The sequence below is a fragment of the Cricetulus griseus genome, chromosome 8 (assembly GCF_003668045.3).
Source record: "Cricetulus griseus strain 17A/GY chromosome 8, alternate assembly CriGri-PICRH-1.0, whole genome shotgun sequence".
In the NCBI taxonomy this organism is placed as follows: Eukaryota; Metazoa; Chordata; class Mammalia; order Rodentia; family Cricetidae; genus Cricetulus; species Cricetulus griseus.
Genome location: NC_048601.1, coordinates 51423152 through 51445660, shown reverse-complemented (window position 1 = coordinate 51445660; position 22509 = coordinate 51423152). Strand labels below are relative to the sequence as shown.

The 22509-nt window shown below is 44.7% G+C and overlaps 1 protein-coding gene across 1 annotated transcript in view; it reads right to left on the bottom strand.

The window, feature by feature from the left end:
- Positions 1 to 1181: 1181 nt before the first annotated feature.
- Prickle2 (prickle planar cell polarity protein 2) overlaps positions 1182 to 22509 on the bottom strand; it is a 332035-nt gene continuing 310707 nt past the window's right edge. Inside the window, exon 9 of the mRNA XM_035448437.1 lies at positions 1182 to 2056. Within this exon, the coding sequence (XP_035304328.1) occupies positions 1182 to 2056 (875 nt within the window). The remainder of the gene's footprint in view (positions 2057 to 22509) is intronic.

The window sequence follows — 22509 nt, the reverse complement described above, 5'->3', positions numbered from 1 at the left end:
TTGTTTTCAAATTTCTTGTTCCCTAGCCACGTGTAAGGTACGCCACATCCCCGAACCTAGAGCCCTCCGAAGATCCCTCCTGTCCTTCAGCACCAAACGCTGAAGCTCATTTGCTATGAGGACAGACAGTTGTCAGGCTAAGGCAGCAGCTCTGTCTGCCTTAGAAGTAGAAAGCAGAAAATACAATCCAGGAAACATGAGCACCAAACAGTAATTCCACATTCAGAACAACGCCATGCTGACAGCACACATCGGCACCACTCACAGTCACTTTGACCCCCCCAAGGGACAGATTGACATTAAGCAACTTCAAGGTTCCAAACAAGGATGGCATTTCTCACAGAACTGGACTGACACTGGTTGTTATCTCTAATCAGCAAAAGCGACATTTGCAATTAAAAAAAAAAAAACCTACTTACTTTGTAGAGAATAAATTCTACTCAGGGTGGGAACAGGCTTAAAGATGGCTCCTCGAGATGGACTAGAGCATAAAATGCTTTGGGTAGAATAGTTAAAACTTTTTTTTTTCAGCCACAAAAAGCCAAATTGAATATACTTCTTTGAAAATAGTCTCACTGACATGTAACAGATTTGTATAGAAAGAAAACCAAACCAAATCAAAACAAACAACAGAAACCAGGTGGTCCTGGGCCACCATTTACTACCACTCAAAGACAATGGTGGACATGCATGCAAGTCCCCCTGAATCCTACGATATAGAAATTCTTTTGTTATTACAAAATACAAAAATATTTTATCAGAACTCTCATTTACATTGCATTTACAATGGACATGTAAATAACTTAGTTTGGGGTCCTGGCTAATAAAGTATTTACTGGAAAAGGGGTCCTAAAAGGAAGAGAACCAGAAAGAATATAAGTGAGCAGGTTACGATGTGTCATCTGGTAAGTGGCCACTCCACCTTGGAAAGCTATGACCTACCCTGGCCTCCACAGCCGGAGTTTCCAAAGTGGAATGTGCAAATCATATTTGACATGCCTAAAACTGTGACATCAAGTGTATCTACCAACAACCTGCAGCCTTGCCTCCCTCAACTGAGAGCAGTCTCCATCTCTCCCCTATGAACCATCCCCAAGAGCACTTGAGAATTCACGACAGTGCACGTTTCTGGGTTTACATTCTTAGCTCCCATCTTCCCCCGTTCCCCGACTCCAATCACATTATGAAATGATACAGTTTTTGCTCTTCTGTCTTTTCCTGCTGTGCAACTGTCCTCTGCCACTTAAGGTGGAGGATTTGGGGACACCGTAGGAGCTGTACTTGTGCAGCAGCTCATCACTGGTGACATATCGTAGGCGGGCTGGCTGGGGGATGGGTTCGCCTAGGAAGTAGCCCTCATTATCGGACTCTGAAGAGGAGGAGCAGGTGGAGCACCAATCATACTCCGTGAAGTAGGGTCCCCATCGTTCCCCAAAGGCATTCTGCAAAGCCAGATCTGACACAGTCCTGGGACACTGGCCGTACAGATCCCGCCGGGACCCCTGTCCCAGGCTCTCCTGGAAGCTCCGTTGGCGCATGAACTGGTCATAGTCCTCCCTAGCTCTTAGAGGGGGCCTTTCCTTCAACCGAGCGATGACCTCCCGCTCGCTGGCTAGGTGCAGGGCATTGTCTGAGCGTGAGCGTCGAGACCTTCTGGACCGGTGAGGGCGGAAGCGGCGGTTGTCATCCCTGGAAGTAGCTCTCCTCCGGGTGCGTTCACTCATGGGCTGGATGCGCACACCTTCCTGCCCTGGCAGCTTGCTGCTTGCTATGCTGCCATCAAAATCAAAGCTCTGGTGCATCCTTCCATGGGACTGTAAGTCCCTGTACCCTAGGGGGTTGCTGAGCTGGTGAAGGTTCCCCTCCATCTCCTGGTACTGTTGTGCAGACAGCAGGCTCCGGACAGACTCTGCACTCCTGAATTGCATGGAGGAGTTGAGAGTGCCCATGTTGCTCAGCTTTTCTGAGACATTCATCCCAGAGTCTTTGCTGAGGTCAGGCATGGAAAACCGAGATAGGTGCTCCTGGCGCTTGGCACCACCTTCCGCAGACAGGCCTGGGGGTGGGGGCAGAAGAGAGAAGAGCACCACTGCAGTTAACACACATGTAATGGGTTGGAGGGTGTCACTATTACTCTCAGTCTGGGGTCTCTTCATGGTGTGGCGTAACTATGACTGTGCAATACACCAAGGCTCTCATGGTGTCTACATGGCATGGGACTCTCTACACCGAGAATACATAAGCTTAAAACCATCGATAGACATGTGCTTTCGTAGTTACTAATCACTCTAAAGGCTTATGAGTTACTAAGAGTTCACTGTACTTCCTATGTTACTTTCCCTCTATTTAGAATTTCACGTCATCAAATACTTCTGCTGCATCTTCAATTCTAATCATGCTCTATCAGTTTTGTAGGACAGACGATAGCCATCTGGCCAGTGACTGGCCAGGCCTAAGCTGTTTCTTACCACAGTCAGCTTAGAATCTAATTCTAAAGTCCTGGGCTAGTTTACTTTGCTGGCCCAAAGCAGTTTCCTGTTTGGCCTGCTTCCCTAAGTGGCAGGTAGGCGTTCATTTCAAATGGCTTGGACACTAAGTGACTCTCTAGATGGAGAAAAAGAGATATTTATTCTCTTGGGTTGGTCAGTGATTGATTGCCCTAGGATTATAAATTAATCTCTAGCAGCCAGACGATATGAATTGTGCCCAGGACATTCCTCTATTCTCCCCCTACCACCTCCCCCCCACCCCCACCCCCCGCTTGGGAAGTGCCTTTAAAATAAGGCAGTGACCTTAATTACTATGGAAGAGCTGGTACCCAAGAAATGGGTCTCCATTCCTGAAGTGCTTCCACATTGTCAGGGCTGAGACAGAATCCATCCTGAAGACAGTGGGAGATGTGTACTTGGGGAATTTGCTTTTGTATATCTTTAAACAGTACTCTACGTATGCATCTCCATAGAGTTTGACCATTTTGCCATTTCTGGCCATCGGCAACAATAAGCCGTCATTCCCCTGCCACTGATTATCCCAAGGGAATCCAATATGTCCTCTCTCCAACAGACCCAAATCCATGTTGCAAACCTTTTAAAATATGGGGCAATATCTAAAGCTAAGTACATATATGTAAACATACATGAATTACGAATAAAACTACTTTTATGGGGGCTTCTGGTGTCCTTTATCCTGTGCATACAACCCCAAACAGGGAAGAGGCCTCAATTTTCCATTGCCATTCCTAGTTATATACCCAGTATAAGTTAGTAAATACCTTCCAAAATATGCATACATATTCTAACAGTGGAGCTTGTAAGAAAGCCTGGAACCAGAAATCATCTAAGTGCCACTCAATGCAAAAATGGATAAATACAGAATACAGTGTGATTCTGTTTGCCATCACTCACTGAAAGTTACCTGGGCCTGTTGGAGAAATGGATTTCAGGATAAAGTAGGAAAGAAAAAAAAAAAGGGTCCAGAACATCTTGTACAAAAAAAGAAAATGTTAAAAAATAAAGTGTGAGCCGGGCGTCAGTGGCACACGCCTTTAATCCCAGCACTTGGGAGGCAGAGGCAGAGGGATCTCTGTGAGTTTGAGGCCAGCCTGGTCTCCAGAGCAAGTGCAGGATAGGCTCCAAAGCTACACAGAGAAACCCTGTTTCAAAAAACAAAACAAAAAAAAAGTGTGATGAGAGTTTGTTGGAAGACCATGGTTCCACTTGAACGAGGTTCCCAATGGTACAGTTTGAACATTAAAATATTTATGGAAAGTAGTTATTTACAAACCATTGAAATTAGTGGGAATTTGTAATTTTATACTGATAACAGACAAGAGAAACAATAGTAAGTCAATAATGAGGGGGCTGAGTGGGGTTCTTGTGCACAGCAGGTCAAGGGAGTGAGTCTACAAAGAGGGAGGGGCTAGCTAGCCAGATGTGGAAAGTCATTTTGCAATTATTAGTATTTAAAAGTACTTAATGCACCTGCCGGGTGTTGGTGGCGGATGCCTTTAATCCCAGCACTCGGGAGGCAGAGGCAGGCAGATCTCTGTGAGTTCGAGTCCAGCCTGGTCTCCAGAGCGAGTGCCAGGATAGGCTCCAAAGCTACATAGAAAAGTACTGAATGCAAGGTCCCAAAGTGACCACATGTAGGGAGTAAACACCCAGTTAGAGAGTGCAGTAATACAGGAGCCTTTGGCAAACATTTAAGAGAGCCATGTAGAAGGTTTTCTCAGCCTGTGTTTGGCTTTGTCTTCTATACTGTATTTTCCCCCTCAAGAATGTCGTCGAAGCTGGGTGGTGGTGGTGCACACATCTTTAATCCCACACTTGGGAGGCTGAGGCAGGAGGATCTCTGTGAGGTTGAAACCAGCCTGGTCTACACGAGCTAGTTCCAGGACAGCCTCCAAAGCCACAGAGAAACCCTGTCTTGATGCGCCCCCCCAAAAAAAAAGAAAAAAGAGAAAGAGAATGTTGTTGATATTTTTCTCAATATGGCATCCATCATCTCATGTTTCCTCCTGAATGCACCAAGGGTACTCAAGTTTCCATGCAATAGGATGTAGGATACACTTCAAAATGCCTCCACATCGCTTACAACCCTGAATAAAACGTAACTTCAATGTAAGTAGCTTCTGTTCTGTACTGTGTAGGGAATAAGATAAAAGGCTGACCATGGTTTCATAGAGATGCAGCCATTAGACCTAACTGAATTCTCACTGGGGGTTGGCTGAACCCACAGGTGTGGAATTCGTACAGAGCACTGACTGTGTTCTATATCTCCAGTAATTTTAAAAATGATTCCAGCACTGACAACTGTCAGAGCAAGAGGAGCCTGGTGCTCCACCCCCCATTTTTCTTGCTGTTTGTCTCTGGTACATAAATCACAAAAAAATGATCTACAGCCATTTAGTCACTTTCAGAGCCTTGTGTAGCTGAAGATAGTGAGAGGACCCTGACATACTAAAATGATGAATGAGTGATCTGAGCAGATGAACTCTCCTAAGGAAGAAAAGAGAATCTTCCAAAAGTTACCCAGGGGGCACCATTATCTTTGCAGAAGTTTCTGTGTAAGTTATTTAGTGGGCTGAAGGTCAGCTTCAACAGCCTGGCAAGTATCATCAATTCTCATGGTGGCTTCTCACCAGCCAGCCTGGCAGTAAAACATTCCTAAGACACACGTAGACAGGCTCCTAGCTCCATGCTGAGGGGAAAGCGAGAAAAGTAGTTTCTTCTCTGCTCTAGTGGAGAAGTGGGACAGGGTTGGGCTTCTTCAAGCTCATATGTCCAAGGTGCCCTGTGGACCACCCCCCTCCATGTCCTTGAGAACAAAAGTACTCTGCTGAGAGCAGAGGTTATCTGTGTTCAGGCCCAGGGTCCATTAGTAATCCTGTCAAACAGAAGTCACTGTGCTGGGGGACCTGAGATGAGATCGCTGACTCCATCTGCAACTCTTGAGAAGCTTCTCCTGTGACTCACTGAGTCACGTTTTCCTTGAGGGTCTTCTTACATGTAAGGGCAGCTCAGAGATGAGTAACACGTGTGTACTTGTCTCTAAAGAGGGTGGCTTTGTGGTAATGTATTCATTGGGGGAATCCAGAGTTCTCATGCAAACTGCAAGGTCTCCCTCTACTCTGCTGCCCACCTCTCTATGTGATTGTTATCAAGTCAACACTTCTCGAGTACTCTAACCTGGCTGTGACTACAATCCCGTTCCTCCTTCAACACACCAATCTGTCACGCTTTCCTGGGAGAAACTCTCTCCTTTGCATGACTAAATTCTGCTTATTTAGTTCTCCACACAGATGGCAATTCCCCAGTGATAGGGAGCCATTCCTTTAAAGGTGATTTTGCCCGATGACCGTCAACTACTCTTCCACTTGACTTTTATTTAAGTTGCCCACTCTGTTCCAGTTTTTTAAAATCTGTGCATAAATTTATAGCTGAAATGGCTCTGCAAGGGAGCAGCAATCCTGTTCTCTGTTTCCTGCATTCTCACAGAACTAGCTGGATCCAGAATCTTAGGGTACTCAACGCATAAGTTCAGAATAAAGGCAAGTGAATACCTTTGACCTGGTATGGGCCAGGATGCAATTCCAATGTGTAAGGCTGTAAACACCCGGAACAAAATAGTGCAATCAAGCTTATCAGTCTTGTGGTCTCTGGCAAACCACTGTGTAGCTCAGCATCAGGTGTTCTTGATTTTAAAGCTGAGGAACATATGACTTATAATTAGCTCCCTGAACTGAGAAATGTGTTTACCTCATTGATCACAGCTCTGGAGGTTGGTTTAAGTTAGCAGTTCTCAGGTCCCCAAGACAGAATTATACCCTCACGGTTCATATTCTCATTGAGAAACATTTCCCCCTTCTTAAACTATGCACCGAAAGACAGCCACCTCCTGGCAGCGCCACTTTTAAAACTCCACAAGCTGCATAATGAAAATGGGCACAATGATAATATCTGGGTATGAAAGTGGCAGTGATACTCAGGGGAGGAAGAGTGAACTCCCTGCTTAAAATATGTCACAATTTTAATTCATCTGTGAGTTTTGTTCTATCAATCTTTCTGGTTAGGCTAAGTCCCAAGAGGGTGGGAATATGTGCTCCCGTTAGCTACTTCACCTCACCCACCATTCAGGATGGGCAAGAGTAGAGAAAGCGAGGCCTGAAAGTCCCCAGTGAAAGAAATCATACCCCAAGAACTTGATATACATAAAACAAACAAACACACAGAAACATCAGTCAAATGTGGTTTTATGAGAATGAATGAACATCAGGGAACTAAACCTGTGTTCTGACCCTTTGTAATGTTCGCTAGACTATCAGCAACCACCAAGAATAACTTGACTTCCCAGTGATGTCTGGGATTTCTTCCTTATACTGTTGACATTCAATTCTTTGTGTAGAAAGACTCATTGTCAAAATATGGAAACCAGTACAATGGATCAAACAATGAGGTTTCCCTGATGTCCCTCTACTTTCCTGAAACACAAGCACATTTCTTGCAAGTAGAGAGCACTGGTCTCTCTCTCTCCCTCCCCCCTCTCTCTGTGTGCATATGTGTGCATGTGTATTTCTGCATATGTATGCATGCATATCCCTGTACAAGCACATATATGGGAAGAGTGATACATTCTGTGAAAAATGCAGGCCACACAGAAGTCTGACCCCACATTTAAAACTGGTATGATGGGGTGTCCTGGTGCTGGAGGACCTGGGTAGAGAATCCACCATCACAGGGACAAAAATGCCAGGTCCTTTCCTTTCAAGTGGAACTGTTTTATCAGTAGACAGTGTTTCTCTTCTTAAATGATATAGGCTTTGTGAGAGGTAGCAGATGGGGACTATGGTAGTCTGAACGTAATTGGCCCCCATAATCTCATAGGGAGCGGCACTACTAGGAAGTGTGGCTTTGTTGGAATGGGCGTGGCCTTGTTGAAGGAAGTGTGTCACTGTTGGTGCTGGCTTTGAGGTTTCCTATGCTCAAGATACTGCCCAGGGTATTAGTCAACTTCCAGTTGCATGAAAGATGTAGCACTCTGAGCTCCAGTGCGATGTCTGCCTGCACGCCTCTCCATGCTCCCAGTCATGATGATAATGGACTGAACCTCTGAACTGTAAGATGCCACCCCAATTATGTGTTTTCTTTATAAGAGTTGCTGTGGTCACGGTGTCTCTTCACAGCAATAAAATCCCAACTAAGGGGTGGTGGGCTGAAGGGCTTTGATTGATCTTTTCTCCAGGGCTCTGTGTCTCATAGGTCCCTATATGGGATTTTTCAACACCCTTAGGCCTTATTCTAGCAACAGAGGGTCAGGATGAAATTTAGCTTGTGGATCTCTGCACTTCAATTCATTAGTACTGCTTGGATGCTGTAAGTGACAACAGAATTCTCATTTGAACAATGTCCTCACCCTCTACAAAGAGAAGGCTTCCACAGGAACTGGCCTAGGTGAGAAAACATCACTGTTTCAAGGAATGCCCATGGTCAGATGGCAGGGAAATACAATCTTTGCTTTGCTGTGTTCCCCTCCCCCATGGGTCTGAGGAGCAGAAGAAGCATGCTTAAGAAGAAACCAGACTTAAATGTAAAGACAGCCTGTGGGCACAATGTTCTGTTCCTTGTCACCATCTTGTCCTATTCATTGAAAAAAAAACTGGCAAGAGAAGATAGAATGATGGTTGTGCCAGCTTAAAAGACACATTCGAACTTCACATTGTTATGTAGTAAAAGAAATAGAATCTGCTCCCCTTTGTCCTCTAGACATTTGCTCCTCAAAGTGATGATTTAGCTCCCTTTCAGTAAGGTTTTCCTTATGTTATTTTTTGTCTCTGCTGATGAAGAAATAGGAATTATTTTAGATAAAAATCCACAGACCACATGCAAGAGATGAAAAAAAATTTAAAATACTTAGAATAGAAATTTGTAAACTGTTGTCTAGGGCCTAATTGTCAGCTCCCTGCCTGTTTTTGTAAATAAAACTTTATTAGAATACAATTACACTTACTTATTTGCACATCACCTATGACTCTTTCCCAGAATCCAATTGCTTTCTTCTGTTTATAAAAACTGTATGACGTATAAAGCCCAAAATATTTACTTTCTGGCCCTTTCTAGAAATGACTGTGATGTTTGCTCGCATCAGTGTGTCTCAGACCATGAGAGAAAGATCTTGAAGTTCAAGATTGGGAGTGTGTGTGTGTGTGTGTGTGTGTGTGTGTGTGCACGCACGCACTTGAGCATAGTTTGATCAGGTCCTTTTCGACCTTTCCTCCCTGTTGAGCTCATTGATTTCATCAACACCCTGAACTTCAAACAAGCAACAGCTGCTGAGGAACTGTCATCTACGCAGTGGAGTTTAAATACCAGCACATGTTTCTTGATGACAGCCCAGGAATGGTTCAAAGTGAGTGTGACTGGGAAGGCTGGAGGAGGGGCTGGAGATAAAGGGAAGTGTGTGTGGGGTGTGGGGGGTGTGCACACACACAGTCCTTGGTACTCAGATGGGATCTGTAGATGGGGGCTTATCCAGGAGCCTCTCAGACGCTACCGAGAATTGTAGAATCCCAATCTACGTTCAAACAAGATCTCCTGGTGACTCTCAGGCCCACCCTAGAAAAGAACAATTCAAGAGAATTTCTTTGCAAAGAAGATCCTTCTCTCCTAGGAAGCCTGCCTTCATGCCCCCCGACACTCCAAAATACAGGATTTCTTAAACAGAATAGTGTCCACATCTCAGATCACGTAGACCTTATGGGGCAGCCTTGTGCATTTAGCATGTTTGGTTACATTTCAGGACTATCCCAGCAGTTTTCCCTTCTGACTTTGACAGCTCACAAAGCCCCCAGATGCTGAAAGAGGGCAAAATCACCGTGAAAAGAGCCACAGCTCCAAGGAATGCAGTTTGGCAGCTGCCATCTGACTAGAGTCTACGGAAGCATACCAAGAGAAGAGTGGCAGTACGATATGTCCATATGGAAACACTATTTCTATAAGACATAGATACACCAGCCCCTGTGTTCCACTAGGCTTAGTATGAATAGCTTCAAACCCCGGGATCTGCTAGGTTGTTTTCTGTATAACTGCTGACAAACTGATGTAACTCTGTAGTGGCTTTCAAGAATTCTTTGTTGTGAAGGGCTCTGTTGTCTTATTTTCCGGGTCCCTACCTCTTAGGGAATCTTTCTCAACTCCTTATTGTGGTCATCAGACCATGGTCTGGGTTCCCAGGGACCAGTAGATCCTGGCAGGTGACGGTATACACTGTCACCTGTTCCTGTGGTGAAAAGAGCTGGTATGTCTCAGAGTACTTACTCTGTCAGCTACCACCAAGGCAGCATGGTAGGAGAAAATGGTAGGAGCTGCTCACTCCTGACTTTACAGCTCACCCTTCTTCAGCCTTTCCCTGTCCCCTCACTTGGGAAAGGCCATCTGAGCATCTTTGGCACACTCTGAAAGACTAAAACAAATGAACTGGCTTCTTCACGGCCAGCTGGTACCAAAGACCGGCATGAGGTCTGAGCCTGCCAGCTGGGGAGCCACCAGAATGGAACAAAGCCAGTGCATTACCAAGCTACCCCTGGTCAGGTCTCCTACCCTTTGACCCCTGACTTGTTCATTCTTTTAACTTTCTAATAGACAGTTGTCTGTACCAATAAACATAGTTTTGTATTAACCATATTCCATGGCAGACCCCATGAGTAGTTGGTCAACATAAATCACTGTGTGTGTGTGTGTGTGTGTGTGTGTGTGTGTGTGTGTGTGTGTGTTGGTGAGTATTTTTCCCTTGTTTGCTTCATCTTTTTGTTTTAATTTTTTTGAGAGGGACTGCAAAAGCTAGCATGAAGTTGGATGAGTAGGGAGGTGGGGAGACTCTGGGAAGAGTTAGACGAAGGGAAAGAATATGATCAAAACATATTACACGAGACAAATAAAAATAAAACATTTTATAAGAAATATTCAATAAAAATTAGTCTTTTAAGAATGGAGGTGGAGCTTAGGAAGGGGCATCTTTTGCAAATAAGTAGTGCTAATTTTAATCACACAGAGCCAATTTTAGACAGGGCCACTTGGAAGATTCTGGTTTGCTGTCATAGTGTCTATTGTGCCATCATGGTGTCTATTGCTAACTTAGTGGGTGCACAAAACCTTCCATCCAATGGAAGATTGTCTGAGAATATGCTCTGTGCTTACAGTGACCCCATGGTGCTTTCCAGACATGGTTAGTCAACAAGCAGACCACACCGGAATGCTGGCTCAGGCAACAACAGATACCAGGAGACAGGAGCTCAGTGGCTTCCAGTGATAGAGAGTGGGGAGCCAAGGGCTTGGGGGTCATGTAGTTTCTTCATGATGTTACCCAAACCCTGATATTGCCAGACATTGTAGGCACAGATGAGATCTGGATGTTTTGGGTGACACTCTACCAGTTATTACACAGTATAGGAAAAACCATAATCAAGATAACAGAGCAATGCAAATAGTACAAAGTACAACCCCAGAAAGGAAACAGAAAGGAGCCTAGGGTAGATGACAACATGCTGTATTAATCTTGACAGTGTTCACCAAGAACTCCATGTTAGCGATTATTGGGGTGAGGCCTAAAGGAAGAGGAGACAGCTAAACCAAGGCTGGAGAAAAGTGTTCCAGGCAGAGGGAACAAGAATGTTTTGTGACAGAACAAGAACGTTTTGTGTTCTAAGATGTGGTGGACAGGCCATGTACCTGGAGGATTCTGTGCAAGAAAGAGAGTGGCAAGATGTGGCTGAGGACATAAACAGGAGCCCAGGGAAGAGGTCCTTGTGGGCCTGCAGGTGGGATTAATAAAGACTTCTGGGGGACAGTGAGGGATGTGGTGAAGGGCACTGACTTTGGCTTTTATCTTTCAGCTCCATACCACCAGTTAATATTTTTGGTTTGGGAAGATGGCTCTTCCAGTAAAGGTACTTGTGACTGAGCCTCATCCCTGAGACTGACATGGTGCAAAGAAAGAACCAACTCCCACAAGTTGTCCCCTGACTTCCACACCCGTGCTAAGGCACATGGTGTGCGCGCACACACACACACACACACACACACACACACACACACTAAATAAGTGTAAAGAAAAACAACCCAGATACCTTTTGTAAAACGGGAACTATATAATCTGCGGGTAAAGGCACTACCCGGATTAATGCAGAGGACTCTAAACAGCGCTGGTGCATTAAGAACAGATGCATGCTAAGGTTTGATACTTGAAGGAATTTTAACATGTGTTATCACATCTCCATTTTTTTTTCAAGTGGGTAATGAAGAACTGGGATAATCTGCTCAGGGTCACAGAGCAGCTACTCCAGTAGTTTTCTACATGCTTGCTTTTCAGTTTGGAGAACACGGAAGAGAAAGTGGGCTGGACACCAGCATTCGGCAATGGGACGGAGCGATGGCAAAGAGAGAAGAAGACATTCACTACTACCCCAGTAACCTGGTAGCAGCCGTGATGAAAATAATCCTTTTTCACTATAAATACAAATTGCTGCTACACATGACATGGGGGAAATCTCACAAACACAATGAAGCCAATGTGGCCAGATATAAAAGAATACGCAGTCTGACTCCATTTCCATAGAGCTGTAATCCAATGGGTCTGTGCTGTCAGGGGTTGGGGAGGAGTGAAGCAGGGTGAGACACACAGCAGCTCTTGGGTGCTCATCTGCTCTTGACTGTGGACATGCATGGCAGCACAGGTATAATAATTCACTGAGCTTCAATGTGCAGCCTGCATATTTCTTTGTATATATCTATGATTATTAAACATTGCCCCCCAAAAGGCAGGGATTCAGTTATGACAATCTTAAACACAAACTGGAGAATCCCCTCCTAACACACACTTTTTCAAGGGCATCTTTCTGTCACATGACTCAAATCCATGGCCAATTCACTTCTTGTAGTGCTGGGGATGAAAGCTACAGCTTCATACAAGCTATGAGTTTCTCATCCACCAAACAACATCCCCCTTCTCTCTTTTCATTTTAAGTTGGCATGCTCAGGGGCTTTTACCATCGATGGTTCTATGCCGGGCTAAACTTTTATCTATTATAACTGCCTGCCTACCCCATTTCCTTTCCCTTTAGGCATCTGCATTTCTTTCTTGTGTAATGCCAGCTTGACAAAGGAGGGACGATGTTTTGATAAATGCATTTAGAGACTTAGGAGGCAGCACATAACGTTCCCTTGTAAGCTTTGGATCCTTGCTTCCACGATCCTGCTTCTCCAGAGTTTCAGACTGATGAGTGTCACTCATGACTGTATTCATGATGAAGCCATTTTACCAGATAGGCTGAAAGAAGGACTCAGGGATACAACGGACAGGCCTGGATGGCATATTTTAGAGAACAGATAGGTATACTGAATGAAGGAGATGGGCCAATTGCAAAAAGTCTGGATGGGTCAATAAGTGAACAGATGCAAAGGGGAAGCAGGTACAGGAGAGTCATGGCTGAGCTTTTTTTTCAAACATGTCAAACTTTTATAAAATACAAGCTACAGGATATAATTACAGGCAAAGGATTAAACTTTTACAGAGCTCACCCTTTTCGAGGGCATAAAACATACTGTGATTCAGGATATGCCAGCAGTGGTACTTCCACTTGACAGACTAGGCACTGAAAATAGAAAAGGATGTGCATGCTACCCAAGGTCATGGGTGAGGTGGGAGTCAATGATGGAGGTAGGGACTGAACTAGCCTCCTGATTTTCTAAGACAGCCCATTCTCTGGCTTCAGCAGACAGGCTAATCATCCATGGACCTTCTTAAAAACAAGATCCAGGTCCACCACGTCTAAGGTAGATCCAAGATTCTGAGTTTCTAACAATCTCTTAGATATGCTAGTAGATTTGTTCCATGGACCATAGTATTTTTTTAATACATATATGTGTGTGTGTGTGTGTGTGTGTGTGTGTGTGTGTGTGTGTGTGTGTGTGTGTGTATTAGAATGTGGAGGTCAAGAGCTGATTCTCTCCTTCTATCATGTGGGTTCTAAAGATTAAACTTAGGTTAGCAGCAATAGACCACATTTGTAAACTAAAGAGTATGATAAAACAAAAGCCAAATACCACTTCTAAGCAGCTGTGTGTTCTGGTGACCGACCAAGATGCTTTTTTTCTGGGCTTATAAAACCCCCAAGCTTCTGGTTAGGGAGCCAGGGGACCACAGAAACAGGGATCTAGAGTAGTGCCTTGCTCTGTCCTATTTCCCTCTTCTCATGGATGCATATGAAGCTGTCATTCACCCAGCATCCCTCTACTGCTGAGGTGCAGTGAAGCCAGGACTGGGTTCCTGGGGCAGCACAAGGATGTCAAACTGGGTCACAGGAACACCTTTCCCACCCTCATTCTCCAGTTCCTAGCAGCAGCCTGTACTGTTTGCCTGGCTTCCTGGGGCAACTTGGCTTTGGCTGGGTTCAACTGCTGCACAGACGGAATAAACAGCTGCTCACTGGAAGGAGCTGTGTACTTGCAGAGTTCCCCAGACCCTCAAATCTTTCATCACCCTCCTTGAAAACCTTCCCATGGATACAGCTTGTGAGTTAAGGAAGCCTTTCCATGCATCTTCTCTGGATTGCGTAGGAAAGAGCTTTTTGAAAGCAAGTAAGTTGTGGGATTATTACAGGACCTCCCAAACACTGGTGTTTTTGTTTCTTTCTTTCTGTGACCAAATGCCTGACAAGAAGCAACTTCAGGGAGAAAAGGGTTATGTCAGTTTGCAGTTCAAGGGAGTACAATCCATGCTGGAAGTGAAGACATGGTGAGGGAGCTGTGTGAAGGGAAGCAGGGGCAGGCTGGTCATGTTGCATCTAGAGTCTGGACACAGAGAACAGGAAGGAAGGCCCAGCTGAAAGCCTCATTCCTGGGCTGGAGAAATGGCTCAGCCTTTAAAGGTTAGGCTCACAACCAAAACCTCATTACCTATTTTACTAAATTACAGAATTATTATTATTATTATTATTATTATTATTATTATTATTATTATTATTTTGGTCACAAATTTTGATTCTTAACTTTTCCTTTGAATGTTCCTTTACATGATGGCGAGGGGTTTTGCACGTCTTTGTCACATGGCTCCCCTGTAGTCCCACCCATTCAGTCGACTACACTCTACTGTAGTTAAATCTTGGCTTTGCATTTGTACAATTTCAGGTGTTGTCTGTTTACTGTCTGCTGGGCTCCTTAGGGAGTGGAAAAGGCCCTGGCTTGGAAAGCAGGTCACTCCACTGCGAACACCCATGAATGAGCCCCCACATTAATTGCTCCCTCACCAAGCCTGGCCTGCTTCCCTGAATTTTTTTTTTTTTTTTTTAATCAGGGTTACTCATGGCTTCTCTTCACTCACAGCAAGGGATTTCTATTAGAGGATGTTTCTAAACAGAGGATCCCACCCTCCTTCAGGCCAGGGTGTATTACTACTGAAGGAGCTTTGTAAGGCATACCCCCACCCCCTCCCCCAGCAAAAGGCAGCTGGCAGAGAGAAAGGTGAGTCTGGTAGCCACCAGGGAAGGAAGACACAAAAACATTTAGGAGGTGCCCAGATAGCTGGAAAATGTTTGAGTTGTTTGTAAATCTGAGAGGGAAGGGGGAAAGGGAATAAATGGTGTGTGTGTGTGTGTGTGTGTGTGTGTGTGTGTGTGTGTGTGTGTGTGCGCGCGCGCGTGTGAATTTATTTACTTCACTGTTTTTCATCAATCCAAGCCTATCACTGAGTATCGTATGGGTGTGGTGCCTTTGCTTTGCTTCTCCAATGTATACATGTATGCCCAGTGGTCAGTGACAGCAGCACAGGGATGCATCCTCACATGGCTTCTGGGGCCCAAATCTACAGCCAGAATTTCTGGGAGTGCCACTCAAGCACCTGTAGCTTCCACAAGTTCTCCAGTTGGTTCTTATACCCTTACCCATCAGAACTACTGCTTCCGTACCATGTGGGCATGAAGAAATATCCTGGGTCTGTCCCAGAACTAGGTTCCATACTTGTGGGCAATTTTGGATTTCAGAGCTGGGAATGCTGCCTGTTAGGTCACTCTGCCTTGCTGGCACCAATCAAGGTATGAAGATTCTATAACCGGCAAACCCAAAGGCTTCTGTCAGAGGCAGGATTTCCAGGGCAATTTGTGCTACCTCTCCTGCCAGATCCTGACTGGAGAGGACTGATGACTTAATTCCCCTGCTCCCGTCACTAAATTTGGTCTGTGTACCAACCTACCAAAAATGGTCTCAGCAGAGTAGATGGCAACCCAGTTCCCTGGAAACCATTCAGATGGCTGGTACCCACTAGGGTTTTAGAGACCTGGCAATGAGAGGGACTTGAGTTGATCTGCCTCCAGCATGGGCTGTCAGAGCTCTTCCCTGCTGAGTGCTTAGAATCTGAAAAATACCAGGCCCCTTTGCTAGCTCAGTTCCAATACTGAAGCAAGGACTGGTTTCATCAAGCACCCTGCTTCCAGCTCCTAGGTTTTCAATGGATACAGTACCTAGAAGGATGGCTTGGTTATCTTATAGTCATACAAATTTATAAAGCACATATGCCTTAGTTCAGCAGTCTCACTTCTAGGAATTTATTGTATGGAAACATTTTTTTTGCAAGCATGCAAATAAAGTCAGAAGTATATTTCAACACAAATTGAGGCAGTGAAAAGCTGGGGGAAAATCTAAAAGTCCAGCAATATGGATGAGTTAAAAGAACTAGGGACAGGGTCTGGAGAGATGGCTCAGAGGCTAAGAGCACCAGCTGTTCTTCCAGAGGACCTGGGTTCTATTCCTGGTATCCACATGGTGGCTAAGGGCCTGTGTGTATGACTCCAGTTCTAGGGGATCTGATGCCTTCTTCTGGAATCTTTGCACACTGCATACACTTTGTACACAGAACATACAGTCTGGCAAAAACACTTGTATGCATAAAATAAAAATAAATTTTAAAGTGCTAGGGGCAATGAAATATTAAACAGCTTCGGATGACAGACAAAGATAAAGTATAGGCTACTTAAAAGAAACCCAAAAAATTGTAAAAGGTTAGGACCTTTTTATTGTTTCTAGTTATACATATGTCAGTGTATGCCTAGAAACAAACGCCAAAGGAGCAGTAGGTTGGGGAAGGGAAATTATGGGACCAATTCAATTTATAAAACATATATTTAAAACACATTTTTGTTATTCAGGAAAATAATGAAATTGTATGTAAAGCAGTTGGAGGCCTATTCCTTTCAGCTTGACCAACCTCCTAAGGGAACAGGAAACTCTTTCTCTGGGGTTGACCCTGAATAGAGGATGGGTCATATTTGTTTGAGACCAGGTCTGTCACTTCCAAGATAGCTGTGAATTTTGGAAAAAGTAAATCCCCTCCATCACTCACTCATTCTCCAAGTCTTGGGTGAAGTTATTGGAACTGTTTTATTTTTTTTTACAACTAAACATATCTGGATTCATGGGGAGTTATGAGGGGCCAGGTGGTTTCAGATCTTGTAGGCAACTCAAGCCATTATAACTCCACCTACACTTCAACCTCATCACTCTGAACTCTAAGAAGGGACCCAGTATCTCTGCAGCTAGTTTGAAGGAGTCCTGGGGTCATTTTTATTGGTGAAACAATGCACACAGAGTTCACCGTAGCTACCGAAGGCTCCTACTTTTAGTCGTGTGATCATAGCCGATCTCTCAGCCTCTCTTAGCCTATTCATGTCTCTGTAAAAGAGAGATGGTTAATTTAACAAGTAGTTTATGAATGCTAAGAAGGACTAGTTTCATTAAGTGCCCACTGTGTGTCATTGCTCCAGCTACTGGGGCAGGAGAAGCAAATAAAAAAAAACAAAACAAACAAAAACAAACAAAAACCCATGCAATTCCTGTTCTCTTACTTTGTCATTGCTATGATAAAATACATGGACAAAAAGCAACGTAAGAGAGGAAGGGTATATTTTAGTTCACAGTTCAGGAAGATGAAGTCTGTCATGGAGGGGAGGACATGGCAGCAGACAAGGACAGCATGGTGGCAGGAGCAGGAGTCTGGTATCCATACTCACGAAGCAGAGAGTGGACAGGCGGCAAGCTAGCTACAAAGCCTCAGGGCTTGCTCTCTGGGAACTCTCCACCTCCTAAATGTCCCACCACTCCCCAAACAGTGCTATTAGCTGGAGACCAAGGGTTCAAGCATGTGATTCCACCAGGGAGCATTTCAAATTCAACCCATAACAGGGTGTCACAAGTAAAATCTTAAGATTTCAAATTGTACTGGCATCCTAGAGAAGATACGTCAGGGCAGAGGAGAGAGGGGGTAGGTTGCAGGAGTTGCACTCAGGAAGTAAAAGTTTACCTGTCCACAGAGGATGCACAGAACACTGACAGAGACCACCCCTCTCAGAGGGACTAGTACCAATCTCTCTCCCTACTCTATGCAGCAGCCCAGCAGCCCCACCCAACAAGGTTTTCTCCCTTGGCATTTGACAAGGCCTACCACTGTTGATATTTTGATATGTCAGGCAACTTCCCACTTCAAGACTAGTAGATACTGTTATTCTTATTTTTCAAAAGAGCAACCAGCGTCTAAGAGAGGCTGAGAGCAACCCAGGCAGAGCAGCCAGGGCATAGTCAAATCCTGGCTGATGGGGATAAAGGCTTCTGTAACTAACTGCCCTTCAGGCATGATGGTCCCAGGTGCTCAACATGGAGCTACTTCTGCTCTTCCTGAGACCTCAGTGGTCAGCCTGTAGTGTCCTCTCTCACTGCTTTCTGTGTGGTAAGCCATTCTAGGCCACAATTCAGGACAACCTAACTTCTTTTCTCTCTTGGTCCTAGATTATGATTTTAGCTCTCCAAATCAAACAGCCTCCACTGTTCCTCCTCCTCTCCCTTCTTTTAAATGAGATAGGATCTCATCATGTAGCCCAGGATAACCTCAAACATAACCATCCAGTTTCAGCCTCTTGAGTGCTAGGACTACAAGTTGTGCCTGTTCAGCTGACCATCTTAGTTGAGGTCCCCGTTGGGAGGAGGGCTGCAGGCACTGATTAAACCAGAAAGAGCGTGGGGGTTGATAGGGTGGAATAACAGCCAAGGCCAAGTGGGAGGTAACCCTCCAATGTTTTAGGGGATGATGAAAGTTCATTTTTCTTCTTTTCACAGCAGCAGGTTTGCTACCATAGGGAGAAGAGCTCACAGTCTGCTAACAGCGAGGTGATGGAGGAAGAGAAAAGTGAAATTGAGCTGTAGAAAGGGCTAGCCTGGTCAAGATCACCTATGATAGGTTTAACAGCGGCATAAGCACATGCTTGCCTGGTCCATGCCTACAACCACTGCTGGTACAAAACAGACCTAGAACATCTAAGCTGGCAAAGAGACAATTCTGAAGGCAGGGTCCACCTCTGCCAGGAATGACCAAGCTGTCCCCCACCAGAGGGGGGTTTAATAAATCATGTTAGCAAACTGTTGTGTGCAGCTTAAGTTCACTGAGAGGCTGCCTTTCTGCTGCTTGCTGATTCCTTCTTTTATTTCTATTTTATGTTTTCTTAATAGACTCAGTCATTCAAAACCCAAAGGATGGCTACTGTGGATCATTCTCCCTATGAAATGAGAGAAATACAGAGTGAAGGGCAAGCCAGGGCTACTTTAAAAAACACCTATTTAATATTATAATACCATATTACCATTTAAAGGAAAAATGACTTGTTTTCCCAAGACAACCTCCCCACAAAAGATAGTTTTTGTGGCAGGATTTTTTTTGGTTTTTGTTTTTTGGTTTTTTTTGGAAGAATCTTACTCTGTAGCTCTTGCTAGCCTGGAATGTGCTATGCAAACCAAGCTGGCTTTACACTCACAGAGATCTGCCAATCTCTGTCTCCTGAACACTGGGATTAAAGGTGTGCACTACCTCATCTAGCCCATGGCAGGGTTCTGAGACTCATCTCTATTGACATTTGGGGCTGGACAATTTTTGTGGAACTGTTCTGTGTACATATACTGCATGGCATTACTCCTGTGGGATAATTACACAGTAGGAGTTAACAGGGTGTCCTACTTAGAAGGCTTGCCAGCTGTTAGCTCCATTTATGACAGTAGATCTTGGTTGCCTTGGGAATGTACAGAAGCGAGACTGTGGACAAGGGAGTGGGAGTGGAAAGCATCAGAAACTCAGGAAGGATGGGGATGTGAGAATCTCACGCTTAGTTGTTAAAAATGAGACTGTAAGAGTGGAGAAAGCAAGCTGAATGCTCGCATCCATGTGCCCATTGCACTCTCTTCCTGATCACGGATGCAATGAAATCGGTCCCTTCAAATTCCTACTGGTGTGACAGGCTGTACCTTGAACCAAAACAAAGTCTTTCTTCCTTAAGTTGTTTTTGTCAGGGTAAATTTCTTTTTATTATTATAGCAACAAGAAAAGAAACCAAGACCAACAGAAAAGATGCAGAACTTTCAAAGATGGATGGAAGCCTTGTAACTATGGCAACACTCATATACAAGGAAAATGCCAACTCTTTTATCCTTCTCCTTAAAGACAAATAGATAGGTCCGAAGCACTCAGAGAGGGCTGTCCATAGCCAATGCTGGCTTGTTTGTACAAGAGAAAAAGATAAATAGTGGGACTATGTGAATCATACTTCTGTTTAGCTGTGCTTTCAAAGCTTACAGCTCATCACAAGGGAAGCTTTTGCTCTAGTCAGGTTTATAAATCAGTTGTTTGGTTAAGGTGGTACCTGGGGTAAGATGGGAATAAATTGTGTATGAAATCCATATCTAACCAGGGCAGAAAGCAGACCTAAAAAAAAGGGTAAGCTTTATTAATACAAATACCCACAGAAGGAATGCATAGATAGGGTTTTTTTTTTTTTTATTCTTGTTTCCACTTTAAATAGCAACTTCTCTCTCACCCAGCAAAAGTGCTATTTTTGATCCTTGCTTCCTTATGGTCCCAAATATGCTTTCTCAGCCTCCCATGAAAGTCATTGACTTTTTCAACTTAATGCCCCGGACTAAAGAAAATAGGAGTGAGTAGTGGGGCCAGAGGCACACACACGAGGAGGCTGAGCTGGAACCGGCAAGGAGATGCGCTTTATGGTTTCAGATAAAGCAGTCTCTTCCAGTGTTCTCTTACCACACTGGACTCCTCTGAGCTCCTGGAACAAGGCAAGTGCTCTCTTGCCCAGGGCCTTTGCACATGCTCTTGCTCTCCGTAACCATCCTCTCCTTTCCCTCTTCCCTGTCTTTCAGAGTGCTTCCCTGACCATTCTCTGTGTGTAGCGGAACCTTACCATTTTCTTCTCCACTCTGGCTCATCTCTTTCTTCGAGCTCACCACAGTCTGCTTCTCTGTGTGCCTGTACATCCCTGTTAGATTCCAAACCAGTTCTCTGCTGTACTCTGACCTGAGAGCTGCACTGGTGGTTCTCTTTGACCTCCAGCTCCCAGGTAAGTTTGATCAATGGGAGACGCACTGATCTGGCTCCTTCCTGCTAGGCTACAGGATTGCTATAATTCTCTGCTGGGACTGGATTTGCAATTCAGAGGCTGCTTCTTCATTTGGCTTTCTTTAATTACCTCTTGAGTGTAGCAGCTGTTTCCTGCTGGGGCCCTGACCCATCCAGGGAGTATATCAGACTTATTCATCAACATGCACTTGGCAACTAGCAGGGTGCCTGACACATGGTAGGCACTCAATAAATATTTGTCGAATAAATGAAAATAAAACAAACTCAACATCATAACTCCTTAAGATATGTTTTCATTCTCTTAAGTTTTCTCCTTCCAAAATCATCTTGAACCAAATTTTGATTTGGAAAATAGATAAAGCAGGGCTGCTAAGGCTTCAGTTTAGTGGGCAGACTTGACAGCAAAGCACCCTATAAAGCTAGCACCTTAGAATAGATTTGGGGAGGAAGGGTGCTGTGTGGGAGGGTGTGGCATCACAGGCCATTTCTGCAAATGAGATACATGGTATTAGGGACTTGGTTGAGAACAAATAGTATCTACAAATGAAAGTGAGCCCCTGAACTTAGCTGAGGAAGACAATGGGGATGGGTGGGTGGGGCTGGCAGTCTTTGAGTCCGCTACAAAAGTTCTAGGGTTCAGAAGAATAAAATATGGAACACAATATGTCTATTCCCTCATGTGCTCCATCCGATATAGCCAGACAGAAGTGTGCCACACAGATGCCGAGCCATCAAATGATCCCTACGAACAAACAGCTGCAGAAGACAGAAAAGACAGTGGACACTGTCTTGGGAAGCCCTAACTCCCACCAGGAGAAAAAAGCATCAGACTCAGTGATGCTCCCGGGGCAGAAGTCCTGCTTATCCCAGGCGCTGAGTGGCTTAGGCATGGTGAAACCAGAGTTCTATTAAAGGGAGCTGGAGAACAGTATAAGCAGGATGTGATGCCTTTGTCTCCCTACAGATGGCATAGTGGTTTAAACAGATCCATTGCCCCGGGCCATGCTAAGCTCTTTCTAGAGCTGAAAATGATCTCCAAGGAAAACTACTGCTGTGATGCCTCTATTGTCTTCCTAGTTCTCACCCCTTAGCCAGGCCAGCTTTTCATCCATGGACTCAGTGAACAAATTAATGTCTCTAAGCTGTACCAAATGACAATTCTCTGAAAAAGTAATTGATATTGGTGGGGTGATGATAGTGGTGGTCTGGTGGTAGTGTAGTGTTGTTGTTGTTGTTGTTGGGGTGGTGGTGGAGTGGTTGTGGTAAGGAAACCAGAGCTTTGAGGTGACAGACACTCTCACTGGGAGGCTGGTGGGAGCATAATTAAGACATGGGTTCTGGAAACCCTCTTCTAGCTCAGGGAAGATAGGAACACAGATCCAGTGAGAAAAAGATCATCTTTTGGGCTAAAGAACTGTTGATTCCCAGGTAGTGGTGCTATTTGGGGGAGGTTATGGAACCTGGAGGAGGAGGAATAATGTCACTGGGGGTGGGCTTTGGGGACTGAGCCTTTTTTGACTTCTGCCCCCTCCCCCTCTGCTTCCAGTATGAGGATAA